The sequence below is a fragment of the Aethalodelphis obliquidens genome, unplaced genomic scaffold (assembly GCF_003676395.1).
Source record: "Aethalodelphis obliquidens isolate GAN/ISIS:26980383/991018 unplaced genomic scaffold, ASM367639v1 scaffold3, whole genome shotgun sequence".
Classification (NCBI taxonomy): domain Eukaryota; kingdom Metazoa; phylum Chordata; class Mammalia; order Artiodactyla; family Delphinidae; genus Aethalodelphis; species Aethalodelphis obliquidens.
The window spans coordinates 7,828,580-7,842,563 of NW_020837947.1; the positions used below are offsets into that span (position 1 = coordinate 7,828,580).

Below are 13,984 nucleotides of genomic sequence, written 5' to 3' on the forward strand. Positions count from 1 at the left end.
GTCTCACAGATCAAAAGGATTTCCTCTGGTTGACTGCGGACAATCTGGAAGGCGAGGAGCAAGTAATCACAGGTTGGATGACTCTTCTGCTTAAAACCTTTTCCAACTTCATATCCCCTACTGGGCAAAGTTCAAAATCTTTCAGAGTTCTCTATAGGAACCTCAATACCTGGCCCACTTGGCAGCCTCAGCTCTGGCTGTTTCCCCCGGACACACCCCACGATCTAGTCTTCCAGAGAGAGGTCTTGCTTTGTCTGATTCTCTCTAGGCCCTGGGACAGTGTTGGACACACAGTAGGGACTTAATACTTATCAAATAGATGTTAATGCATTTTCATGATATTATCCAAGAGCTTTAACCATCCCCAAGGGCTGCATATAGAGAGGTTGGAGTTTGCCATAGATACGGAGTTTTACAAATATTTCAGTAATAATTAAGATTGACTAATCATTAATTGTCAATATTGACAAGATGTATTTGAGTAAAGGGTAAGTACTTGGGTGGGGTAATCAGTGATGGCTGGAATTTCAAAGCTGAATAGACTTATTCTGTTTAAACCATTAAAATAGACTTGATATTTTTCACCTCTCCATAAACCCAGTTATAGTGATTGATTCCTAACATTCATTTTACTCCAAATAATTAGTCTTAGCCCTGGCCAGTGGTTTCAGAATGTCCACATGACCTAATCTTGGCCACAAAAATGGAAATTTGCTGGGTGGCTCTAGGAAAGGTATTCTTACTTCTAAGAGATACAAAGATGGATCCTTTTTCCCTCTGGACATTGTGGTGTCTGGGTGTGATACCTGGAACTGCTGCACCCACCTTTTGAGCCAGCATGATTGCAAGGCCAACACACTGAGGACAGCAGAACAGAGATGGGAAGAACTCTGGCCTTCTGAGGACATCTTCGAGACCAATCTAGAATCCACTCAACCTCTGATCTTCCAAATATGTGAGACAGGTTTTCCTTATTGCTTAAGCCAGCCTGAGTTAGGTATTGTTCTGTTAAATGTAACTGAAATCATCCTCATTCATCCAGGCTGACTTCCCGGTAGAAAGCTGAGATTTTCAGATGTTTGGTGAATCAAAGAGAATAGCCTAATATGCTAGGAAAGAAAGAGTTTCTGGGCGGGCAGTGCAGCTTGTTGAGAACACTGGAGCAAGAGAACTTACTTACAGGGTTGTGGAGGGAAGACTGTTGACAAGAGTGGGGAATCCTTCTGAAGAGCTTTCAAGTAGATTGAAAACTCCTTAGGGCCAGGGAACCCCCATTAAGACTTTGCAGAGACACGCAGACGGGCCAGATAAACCAGAGAAGATAACTAGAGCATAGCCCCTGTGGTGAAGGAAATGCTTGGATAATGGTGGTCAGGAGAAATCCTTAGGGTCTGGAGTAGTAATAGAATCAGTAGTCTTCTGTCTGGGATGTGTTCCCTGTTCCGGAACATGAGCCTCCAAGGAACTTAAGGAACTTGTCACTCGACTTCATGCTGTATCTCAGTGTCCCCTTACATCTCTGGCCACTCTTCAGTCTCCTTTGTGGAAGCCTTCCTATCTCCTGCATTTGATGCCTCTTATTAGCATGTTCTACATATCTTTTACTTACCATGTTAAAATTCCTAGTTTCATCTGTCTCGTCTACTAGACTCTATAAGCTTTGCAAAGTGATCTTGTTCTACTGCCTTATGCAGAGCTCCTAGCACATTATAATTACATAGGAATGAATACTAATATATTCTTTATGCCCAATGCCTTACACATCTGAATGACTATGACTGTATTCTTCTGGATGCAAGGAATGTACTCACTTCTTACCTGGAGGCTCCATTCAGAACCAACCTAACAGCAAAAACTGCAAAGACAATTGCTTGCTTTTGGTGACTGGCTGCTCAACACCTGGCCTCGAGGGAGTCCTCGTGCCTACTCCAAGCTACATATGGGCCAGATAGGGACTCAGAATAAAGAAGAGGTGAAAGAGGGGGACAGTCCTTTTAAAAACTACATCTCCCTCATGATCCAGCTTCAAAGGGAATGAAATGACATTACCCAGCGTTGTAAGAAGTGTTCACTATAATCAAGGAATAAGTGAACTCCCAAGGAAGCGTCATCAGAGAAGAGCAGTAGGCAATGAGTGGGTACAGGGGACAAACCACTATTAGTGAGAAATAAGGAACATCTGAGAGAAAATTGTCAGAAAGAATGGCTTTGCATTATGTTTGCAAAAGTGTCCCAGAAACTAGAGTGCTCAGTTGCATCCAATACAGCTGAGAGGCCAGGATAACTAAAGTCTAGTGAGCCCTATGTAACAAGCACTTGTACATATTTTTCTCATTAAAATGGTCCCAGCAGTAAGTATCCACTGAATCTTATGTGAAGAGATGGGAACTGGTACATCCTCTAATAGTGCCAGACATTATTAGAAATAGTCTCAATCCTTTTGTCCACAAACTGGTATCATTTCCTTCAAGGGCTAAACTAACCACTTCTGAGAGATTATGCTTACCTAAACCCTCTTACCTTAGCAAGCTAGCATTTTGAGCTCCGTACTTGGAATCTTTGTAATCTGCATTTTTTCCATCACTGCATTGCGATTTCGTGATTCTTATCGTTTAATTTAGCACAGCAACCGTCCAGACGGCTTGTGAGATGTCATCCTTAGAAGCTCACGTACATTTTTCCCTCCTCCTCAAGATGAAGGGAGGCAGAATGGCGTAGTATCCAAGTCAGCTCTTGGCACCTAGCCTGGTTCAGCTGCCAGCTTTGAGGTTGGTATTGTCCAGGGAGCTTTAATGACAGCACCCTGGAGGGCAGCTCCAACGTTTACCAACCGTTTGCTTTTTATGTAACCCTTTTAAGTGCATTTCCTATTCTGTATGTGGGGATAACAAGTGCCTGTTTCATGGGGTGATGATAAAAATGATTATGCATATAAAATACCTGTCAGTTTCCAGCACGTAAGTACTCAATAGACGTCAAAAAACGTTAAGGCATTTTTTTGCTACCTTCACAGTAAACTCTGAACTAATGCTCCAGTAGAGACATTGGAACTTTCTTATAATCTTGGGCTTTATCCAAGTTGACGCCCATAAAATTACCCCTTCGGCAGTACTCAGCAAGCTTTCCGCCAAAAGCTGCATTTCTCCATTTCCAGGATTCATCAAAAGAATGCTTAGGCACTTGCACTTGTCCAGCGTAAGGAGTAACAGACACACTTGTAACTCGAATTGAAGTAAATACAGGCAGCTTTTCACTCTTCCATCAAGGGTATTACAATCCATTCAATTAAAGCTCCTGTCTTTCATCCTTCGGTGGGAACTACCCAAACAATAAAAATTTATATTTGGAGTAGTGTGACCTAGGCAGACAGTTTGTTATCAGGACTGGAACTTCAAGACAATTGTACTGGCGAACATCTACTAGCAGTCACTACATGCTTGGCACCGTTGAGAGGCTTCACACGTATTAACTTATTGCTCTTTACAGGGCAAAACTTGAGCCAGAGAGAGAGAAAGTAGTTTGCCCAAGCCATGAAGTAGACACACAGTAACGCCAGGATCCAAACCCATTCAAATCTAGGTCACTCTCTCAACCTAGATTATGATTTACCATCTCTTATCATAGTCATACCAGCAAATAAAGCATCCAATTCCAGAAATGAAGAATACTGACTCTGCACAGTCTTAAGTCCTCACTGCCCAAGTCATTCATCCATTAATGCAGATTCAACAGAAATCTGAAAATTGGTAATGACACATAACAGGCCTATTAAATTTAGTCATAAAATTTTATCACCAGTTGAATAGTTTTTTTGCACACACCAACGATTACATAACACCAAAAGGAAGAGAAATTCCATCTTTGTTTAAATTGAGCAAGTTAAAAGGATATACATAACAAAAACTAAAGCTAAAGCCCATGGTACTTAATAAAACCAAGGGAATATTTAGTATTTTATTACACACCAAAATGTTTATAAGCAAATTTAGTTAAAATTGTGTAGCATCTTTTTATTTGAAGACTGCACAAAAGGTTAATCAAAAGGTAAGAAGTGCAGTATTTTACATACACCATGAAGACCAGATACACTTGTATGCCAGTTAAACAAGCAGAAACATAGGAGTTATTTTCAAGTAAGTTGTAACTCAGTTTCAAATGTCATTATCTCCACTTTTGAGGTTCCCTGGTTATATTACAAGTAATATCTAAAATGAGAAAATATTTTGCTTTCAGCAAAAATTGTATTTCATCTCAACCACATATGTGAAAAGTTATTCTAAAGCCGTTCAATTCCATAGACCTTGATACTTAATGTTTAACATGACAGGAAAAGAAGCAAATTTTGTCTTATCTGTTTAGAACATTTCACCTTCATTCTAACACCCTACACCCTTACTATGTAACATTAGCAGATATTATTAGTACAAATCAGAAGTGGCCAATATTTTAACACAAACATCACTGACTACAGAGATACCTAATTACCTGAAATCATTTCACAAAAACAAAGTCTACTTTTCCAATTAAAACCTAACGAATACTTAGGTGACTATTTTCTTCTTTATATTTTTTGTATTTTCAAGTATTTTAACAATTATTTTTACAAGTCAGGAAAAAACATTAAAGTGTAGTCCTAAACTCCAAGTTCATTTTCCAAAACAAGGGATAAATTAAAAAAAAATTAAGTTCACGATTAAATTTATGCATGGACTTAAGTTTCACCTTTGTGGTATGTTGAATAATGAGTAGACATTCAGCAAGCCAATGAAAAGAAATGACAAATGCTAAACACACATAAAGAAACAAAAAACAACTAATGTAAGGAGTTACAATAAAAATCTTTATTTAAGTTTGGTCAGTACAGGTGAGATATACTGGAGTCACAGAGCAATATGCATTAACAGGATACAACAATTCATAAAAACTGAGTAACTATGCACACAGTTTCTTAAACATTCAGTCACCTAAAGAGAAAATGCACAGATGTATGGTGGAAAAAACTGTATCTAACACTGAAACTACTATAGGACTCCTTCAACAAGTCCAACTTTCAGTGATAAAACTACTGTACTGGGCAGACCTGGCAGTCATAAACCCACAGCTATGCTAACAAGTCTGAACGGTGCGTAAGTACAATAACAGCATGAATAAGAATGCCCTTACACAGCACAGGTTCTAGGATAGACACAGATTTAAACAGACATCATTGTGTTACACTTTAAGGAAAGGTTTCCATTTACAACTTCACATTAACTCATATAAAAATAACCTGACCCTACACAAAATGTCCTTTTTAGCAACATTCAAAGTAATTAACTGTTACAGTTTCCAAAGTGGCAGAGGTATTGAAGCAAAAAGAAAAAAAAAAGGAAAAAAAAGGAAAAAAAGAAAAAGGGAAAGGAAAAAAAAAAACACCCACAAAAAAGGCAAATTGTGACAAAAGTGTGCGTTAATTTTCTGGACAGTATCCTCTCCCAAATTAAATGACACTGTATAAAAACTTGCTGGAAAAATTTTTACAAAACTGAACCCTGTACATTTACACTTGAGTCCAAGCCATTCTGAACGTGGCGGGAACCCGCAGTTCGGTTACCTTTCCCACTCACTGTTTTCTCCTCTTGAGGGTCATGATTGGAGTCTGTGTCATTTGAGTGGTGTGTGACAGAGTTTTCACTGCCCGTGGGAGAGTCTACACTTTCATACCCCGCACTGAGTTGGTTTACGTAACTACTACCTCCTCTGCCAGTTCTCTCCTCCGAGCTGTTGGAGGCCTTATTACCATTCCCTGGTGAAGAAGGGAAGTCATCTTCGGCTGTGTCCCCCTCCCTGTGAAATCCAGACCCAGACGTCCTCTGCCGGGAGGAACTGCCATTACTTGGTCCGTTGGCCAGACGACTGCAGTCTTTACCTGTGGCCTCTGCCTGTCCTACAGGCTCAGAAGATGTAGTCCTGCTGGTACTCGGGCCTGGGGCTTGAGACTGCTGCTGTTGGTACTGAGCCAACTGCTGGCGCGTCTCCTTCAGTTGTTGCTGAAGAACTAGAATGGTACTCTGCATACCCTCTACTTCTTCGTCAAGTTGAATGATGAAGTCATTCAGTTCTGTGCAAAGGAGAGTCAAACCTACTTTAATATCTCTTTTAACATATTTAAAAATATTTCTTAGTGCCTGCACAAAGCCAGGCAATCAGTAAATGTTTAAGTAAACAAATACAATTATAAAATCACAAGAGTACTTTAAAATTTTGCTTGGAATGTTAAAATAGCCATTCAACAATGAGTTTGTTTTGGGGAGGAAGGCAAAAGCTTAAAATAAATATATTAAAGCAACTAAATTTAAATTTATTCAAACTACCTAGCCACATAAAACTGGTCACAGCCCACAGAAGCTGCTCCACGTCTGCTGAGCTGGGGCCTCATGTCCAGCCCCTTACTCCTCATCCTCCGAGCCAATGTCTCAGCTCCACAGCAGGTTAGCCCCTGGGGAAGTGCGGTCCTCTACTCTAATACTCCAAAGAAGCCTATGCAGTCATCAAGGATTATCCCCCATCCAAGAACAAAATTCAGAGAAAATAACTCTTGAAAACTGATAAAAATACAGATGTCTATTAAGTTCTAAAAAGGCCTTGGGGGTGGAGGGGGAGTTCATTTACTACTATACAAAACCTCCTATTTACTATATTTATAAATAGTGAGAGCTAAGAACCATCACTTTGAAAAGGCAGTTTTAAAGATATTGCTTGACTAGCGACCTTCTTTGCAATTAACTACAGTTTGCAATTAATCTAATCTCCAGAGCTTGGGTATTTTTCTTACTACTAATCTTCCTCACAAAGGAGAAATAGCATGGATGAAACTATACTTGCCCAGCGAAAAAAGAGATGGCGGCTGACAAGTTGCGTTTGTCTTAGCAAAGAACTAGTACATCTTATTCACTAAATAGGATCTTAAAAGGTAAAATCAACTATATACTTTTATTTATTTATTATTTTCTATTTTTTGCCGTGCCGTGCGGCTTGCAGGGACTTAAGTTCCCTGACCAGGGATGGAACCCGGACCCGGCAATGAAAGCACCGAGTCCTAACCACTGGACCACCAGGGAATTTCCACAATCAATTATATATATTTTCAGATCCCTGGAAATAGCCAAATACTTCCAAGATTTACACTTACAGAAATTGGTTGAATGAAGATATTCCCTCTTTTAAGCACTGAATATAAATTTATATAGCTACATAATACAACAGCCTTTCTATCTTTTGCCAAATCCCACCCCTAAAAAACAAAAACTTCTTAGGAAATTTGCACAATAAACAATTCAGGGGCTGGGGGGGGAGGCTGAGGGGACCGCTAAGATTAAATGGCTTTGTTTGCTGACTCAATTGGAAATATTTCACTTATAATTTTATAGAACCATTGGCAGAGATGAGCATATACACTCTAATCTATAATACTCATGCCTGGCAGTATTTTAAAGCCAGTGCAAACTTAACCAAACTTTTCAAAAAACCCCTTACCATCCTGACTGCTTTTAAGCTCCTCACTATATTTCTTCTGTAAAGCCAATTCTGCTTCAAGTTGTGCAATACGTCCCTGGGACAGCTGCCTTCCAAGCTCTTGATTCTCCTGGATAAGCATTCGACACTTCGCCATTAACTTTTTGCCTGTTTGGCTGTAAAGGAAAGAGCCATTCATCACAAAATGAAGACAAAACTCTCTACAACCTTCTTTGCTTGCAATTATTACAACGATAGATGTAACACGTACAGAACATAACACTATGTCACAGCAGATGCCTCCCTACAATTACCATCTTCTTTTTGGAATACATCCATCTTGTACATTTCAGTATTTTGCCAATACAGCAGCAAAAATTTTAAAAACCTAAAGAAGAAGTACCTAAATGGCCACTTTTTGTTTCTATTAATAACTGATTCTGAAATCTATTTTTATCCCAAATTGTAATTTGAAATAGAAACAGGCCAGTTAATTAACACACATTTTAGATATACAGTATTAGTAAAGAACTAAGGTACTTAGCTTTATGGAACAGAAAAGTTCTTGAAAGGGTAAATGTAACATCAACCTCAAATGTAAACTTCTTTAAAATACCTAATATATAAAAATCAGCACCTATAAATATATAAATGAATGAGAGTATATTTATTCCTGCTAGATCAGCATTTTTAAGGATGCCTCTTAATAGGCAGTTCTCACAAGAATGTTTATTTACTGCATTAAGTGAGGCCTGTTCAGTTACTGTTTTTAAAAAGCCTTCAGACTATTCCTATTCACCAATCCCTCATTTAATTTCATATGATATATATACTTTTGAGCTGTCTTAAACTGGGATGAAAGTTTTTGAAATTTTAATATTGGTATGTGGTGAAGATTTTATCCATGTTGAAAAGATTACTCTTAGGACACAAAAATAAGGTTGGAGTTACTTATCATAAATAATGCAAATATGTAAGTGTGTGCCAAATTAGGAGTGCCATACTTTCAACAAATTAGTTACCAAGTGCTAGTGCAATGTACTATAGACCTCTGTGCATATACACAGTAATTGCAAAAATGCAATCAATGTTCATCCCCTATATTACTATTAAGAATGAGATGAATTTGAAGTAGTATATCAGGCAAATGAAAGCCCTATTAAAGGAGTTAAAAGAAGAAAACAATAGAAAGTGTCAGCAAAAAAATTCTTTAACCAGTAAGGTCATTCTGAACTTTACTCCACCACAAGAATATCAAACTGTCCCTATCCAAGTTTCAAAGGTAACATCACAATTATATACTTAAATTAGAACTCTTTAAAAGTGATTCTTTCTATTCTTATTAATGAGGCTAAAGAAAAGCAGTGAAGTTTTATTGAGACACTGTTACTGGGGCTTTTGGTTGCATTTTTGCAATTGCTGTACACACACTTTTTAAATGTTTTAAGATGGGAGCACTTTGTAAATGTTTCTCATTCTTTGGCTCAGTGTTGCAAGGTTCTTTTATCAAGAGCACATGTTCTAACCCAATATGATTCAAGCAAAAGTTTTTAATACATTTTCCTTACACAAATCTCTGGTAAAACCTGGGGTACCACTGTGCAAAGGAGCCTCAGATGAAAACCATGAGTTAGCATGTGGTAAGGGTTTTTTCTCTACATGGCAACTTTATTAGCTGATATTTCTGTTCATTGTTATTACAGCTCCAGATATCCCCCATTTCCTATAAGCACCCTCAGACTTTAGTCTCTAGGGAACAAGAGTTTACAAATCAAATGAGGAATAAGAAACACGCACCATCATCTAAGACAGGGGCATTCCTTCCACTTTACTGCCTATGCTCCCACAACACTGCTTTCTTGCAAAGTATATAGCATCAGTGTTTACCAACCTGAGAAATCTTTTATATGAATTTTTTAAAACACAGACAATAGTACAATCAATACATTGTGACCTGACTTAACCTCATATAAAGTATCACAAATTCTAATGCAAAAAAAATTCATTTATGAAGTCATGCCTTTTTATAAATGCCTGTTCTAAAATAATCCTACCACTTCTAAACTTAGTGATCACTTTAAAACAAATCTTCAAAAAACTGCTATTCTTTAAACATTCTGTAATTTTACTATGTCATGTAAAATTTGTGTTGTGTTCATCATATCACAAAAGATGGTAAGAATCCAATTACAAGTAACTTGTCTTTGGAATCATTTTACCAAAAAAAAAAAAAAATCTAACTCATTCCTAAAAATCAAATAACCCACAAAGAAAATACAATAGGAAATAATTTAAGAGAATGATTTATAAAAAAGAACGGACACTGTACACTGCTTTGTCATCAAGGGGAAGGGAGACAGGGTATTCTGAAGAGGTGTACACACAAGTACCTAAATGTTTAAATGCAAACTGAAAACTGTCAAAACACTGCAATATATCCCCCTAACTACTCTAAAATATATGCACTGTCACATGTATGAAATATTTTAACTAAAGTGGACAACATAATGCATGAGATCTTTCTTAAAACAGAATAAAAAAGTGGAAAACAAAACAAAACCCACATAACCCATTCTATTTGAATTATTCCAGACAGAGTATTGATTGAGGACTATTTGTTTCAAATTAATGATGTATTTATACCACCTGATGAACTCTGGCTTATAGCCTACTTTTTACAAAATAAAAACCCATTTATAGGTAATTAAAGTAAATTATGATTTACTAATACAATGAAAATATTATATAACCATTAAAAATGGTAAGTAATTTAAATATAGTAAAAAATGGGAAAATGCCCAAGGATAAAGTGGGGTGGGGAAAGCCCTGGCACAAATCATCTGTATGTATGTATACATGTCACATTTGTTTAAAATCAATATATATATATATAATTACTGTATGTGCACACAAATTATCTTAATGATACCCAAGAAATTTAAAAGTGCTTACTACTCCTGCGGAATTGAACAGGGAAGGGCAAGGTCACACCCAGGAGTAAAACTCACTTTTCACCTCCACTTTTCTTTACACTGTTTCAATTTTATACATTAGCATGTGTTACCTTATTAATTAAAAAAAAGTTTTTAACAGTAAGAAGAAAAAACCCACTTCAAGGTGACTGTTACCTAAGTGGCAAAGAAAGATGCTTGGCTAAATTTGAGTACATGTTAATGATACCTTTTATGAATTATTTCCTGACCTACTGAGAATACATAGGTCTTCTCTACTGTGATCTTAAATGGCATAACATATACACAAAAGCCTTAAATCGGGCACAAGAAGCCAATTTCAAACAGATTTGGTTACTTACCCTCCAACCCCCACAAGCAGTGAGAATTTTAGAAGCGATTTCTTGCCGTGAAGTCACACAAACCACTTCTCCAGCCCACCCTCTGCCCCACAACCAGTTCCCTAAAGCACACACATACAAGATACTTACAATTTATTTGAATGATTAAGAGAGAACTTAAGTCACCCTTGTTAAAACTGCACTTAAACGTTGGGGCAATCTGGAACATTTATCTTCCACTCATCTTAGACTCCATTATCACCAAGTGAAAATTCGAATTGGTGACTTATAGAATGATCTGACGAAAAAATTCACCTCCAGGATTGGATGGAAGCATGAAGAAAATAATGCCTCATTTATCTAAATGATCAAATGAATTTGCTAGAAATGATCACTATACCTTGTTTTTTTTTTTTTTTCCAATTCACAAAATGTCTCACTTAGGCCAGCCCACAGTTCCAATACATTCTGTCCCCAATCTTCTGGCAGGCACCCTGTGAAGCTGTCCCACATTAATGTCTACTGCAATATCCTGGGACAAGGTGTCAAAAAGCAACAAGTGTCAAGTCTCCTTGTCTTTTATGATACCAGCTGGAAAAAAGTAGGTCTTTAAAAAATGAGACACAGAGCCTTTTCCTTCACTTTGAAGAGCACAGCAACAATTTTTTCGAAATCAATCTGCTCTCACAGCCCCCCCAAAACCAAAATGTTAAAAGTACAACAAAATCATCATAGTAATCCTTGAACTTAAAAAACAAAACAAAACCAAAAACAAAACAAAAAAAAAAACCCAACTATTTCAAGGCACATTTAATTTAATATCAAGAGTGCAATACAAAAGGCCCAAATACAATGAAGGAACACATTCCCCCATTAACACCAACGACAATGCTCTTTCAACATGTGCCTGTTGAATGGAATGGGGATTTAATAAATTTCACTACTGAAAAAAATAACGCAGTGAGTCTCATCACAGCTAATATCCTTATACAATCTAGTTGTGAAATGAATGTTTATAATGCTTCAAACAGTTTAGACCTGAAGTTTGATACCACACCTTCATTATTTGTACAGTCCTCAGTAAGATTATCTACAGTATTAGCAACCATTCAAAGAACAAACCATTGAGTAAAACCACATTGATTTAAGGCTCAATCAAGTAATATGGAGCCCCAAACTAAATGGTTAAATATATGAACTACTTGTACTGACATCTATTATTTGATTCTCTCATGACTATTAAGTTGGTTCTTAGCAAATAAACCCTTTAAAGGCAAAATTCACCTCATTTGAGTTTGACCCAGAAGTTCAACAACAATCACGAAGTCCACAGTCTTATTGGCAAAACTGATATACAGTGTCTCTAAGTCACTATGCTCAAGGTTAAGAGCGATGCATATTCCATCTTTACATTTACTGGAATTTTACATGTTCAATTCATGATTTTAAATCTCTAGGTTTTCATTCCTCCAAACTGTCTGAAGACACAGTGTGCCACAGACTTAAGACTTCTGTTTCTCCCTCTATTTTCTTCAAACAGAAACACTTCTCAAGTGTCTACATGTTCTAGAAGGGGAATTTTTCGGAGGTGGCCACTTCTTCGGAATAGTCCGACGCCATCAGGCCTCTGAAGCAAGGGGAGGGGGAAGAGAAAAAAGCTGAAACACAAGGTTCATCTGGTAAGTTTTACATTACCCATTACAAGCTGGATAGTGTAAGAATGTGGCTTTTTGGCTCAAAAAGTCTGAGTCTTGGTGTGGAAACGAGTACTTGGCTGTCCCACCACAGCTTTCTCGTAGTGGGACTGTCAGGGAAGTCTTGACTGGGGAGTATGATTTGTTTACCTATCAGGCGTAAACTTCCAGGCACTCAGTTCATTTTGGGCTTGTTCCAGTTTGTCTTTAGTCTGTTCCAGTTCACCTTTCATTTTTAGGAAAAACAAGTTGATCGCTGGGTCTACCATTGTTGATCTCAGTTGGGCAACGCTAGGCTGCTGGACTTGCTTGAGGTACTGGATTTGAGTCTGTGCAAAGCAAAAAAACACCAATTACTACCAAATCCAAGGAAACATACTTAAGAAGAGATAAAATCCCTTTCATTCACTGGATTTACCAACTTGTTTGTTAAGTCCTTTCCCCCCTTGATCATAAAATCCTCTAAAAAAAGTACAAATTAAAAACAACTATTTGGGAATTCCTTGGTTAGGAGGGTCTAGTGGTTAAGAGTCAGTACTCTCACTGCTGGGGCCTGGCTTCGATCCCTGGTCAGGGAACTAAGATCCCGCACGCTCTGCAGCCAAAAAAGAAGAACCCCCCCCCCCCACGAAACTATTTAAGGTTATCCATGTAGAAATAAAGGCCATTTGATTGCACTCCGTATTTAGAAACTTCAAATATAAGGAGACTAACACGTTGGCAACCAAAACAGTACAAAAATCAATCAATCAATCACTGTTATATTTACTAAAAATGCTGATGCCCACTGGGGAAAAAAAGCAAAGTTTAAAATATTACTTATGTAAGTAAATCTGTGCTTATGGGAAATTAGTCTATACACAAGTTCCCTAAAAATACACCAGGTTACAAGGTTATAATTTAAAACATATTTGCATTTCTAAATTTAAAAATGTATAGTACTTACATATTTACATGAGTTGGCATTACAGCTTTATAAACAGCACCTTAACCCCAAATTAAGCATTTTTTCCCCCTCCAAGTAGATTTGAATCACAGCATTGTAAGGCTGGAAGGTGACTGACCTGGTCCAAACTGCTTATTTTTGAGAGATTAAATAAGCCAACTGTCCAAGGATAGTTAGTTCAGTGCCAGTACTAAAACCAGAATTCTTGTTCTCAAGCCTCCTGACTCCCAATCTAGGGCTTTTCCCACCATACCAAAACCCTCTGCTTACATATGAAACCTTCAACTTCAACTTTGGTTGTACTATTTACTAGCACACTAAAAATACATTTCTAAAATATGAGATACAGTGTATCATCATTAAATGCATCACTTTCTTCACACCCAAAGTAGATCTGGTTCAAGATCCTGCTCCACACTAAACCTTAAACAGGACTGAAACTAGGGCTTCCCTGGTGGTGCAGTGGTTAAGAGTCCGCCTGCCGATGCAGGGGACACGGGTTCGTGCCCCAGTCCGGGAGGCTCCCACACGCCGCGGAGCGGCTGGGCCCGTGAGCCA

The 13,984-nt window shown here is 37.8% G+C and overlaps 1 protein-coding gene across 3 annotated transcripts in view; it reads right to left on the bottom strand.

Annotated features, from left to right (window-relative positions):
• Positions 1-4,819: 4,819 nt before the first annotated feature.
• WTAP (WT1 associated protein) overlaps positions 4,820-13,984 on the bottom strand; it is a 26,411-nt gene continuing 17,246 nt past the window's right edge. For 2 of the 3 annotated variants that reach the window (XM_027082031.1, XM_027082020.1), the window contains exons 6-8: positions 12,631-12,809; positions 7,516-7,670; positions 4,820-6,100 (exon numbers count right to left, since the gene is read on the bottom strand). In XM_027082031.1, coding sequence (XP_026937832.1) covers positions 5,517-6,100; positions 7,516-7,670; positions 12,631-12,809 — 918 coding nt within the window. In that variant the 3' untranslated portion in view covers positions 4,820-5,516. Of the gene's footprint in view, positions 6,101-7,515; positions 7,671-11,109; positions 12,414-12,630; positions 12,810-13,984 lie in introns of those variants that run through there. The other variant, XM_027082038.1, reaches the window with a different exon arrangement.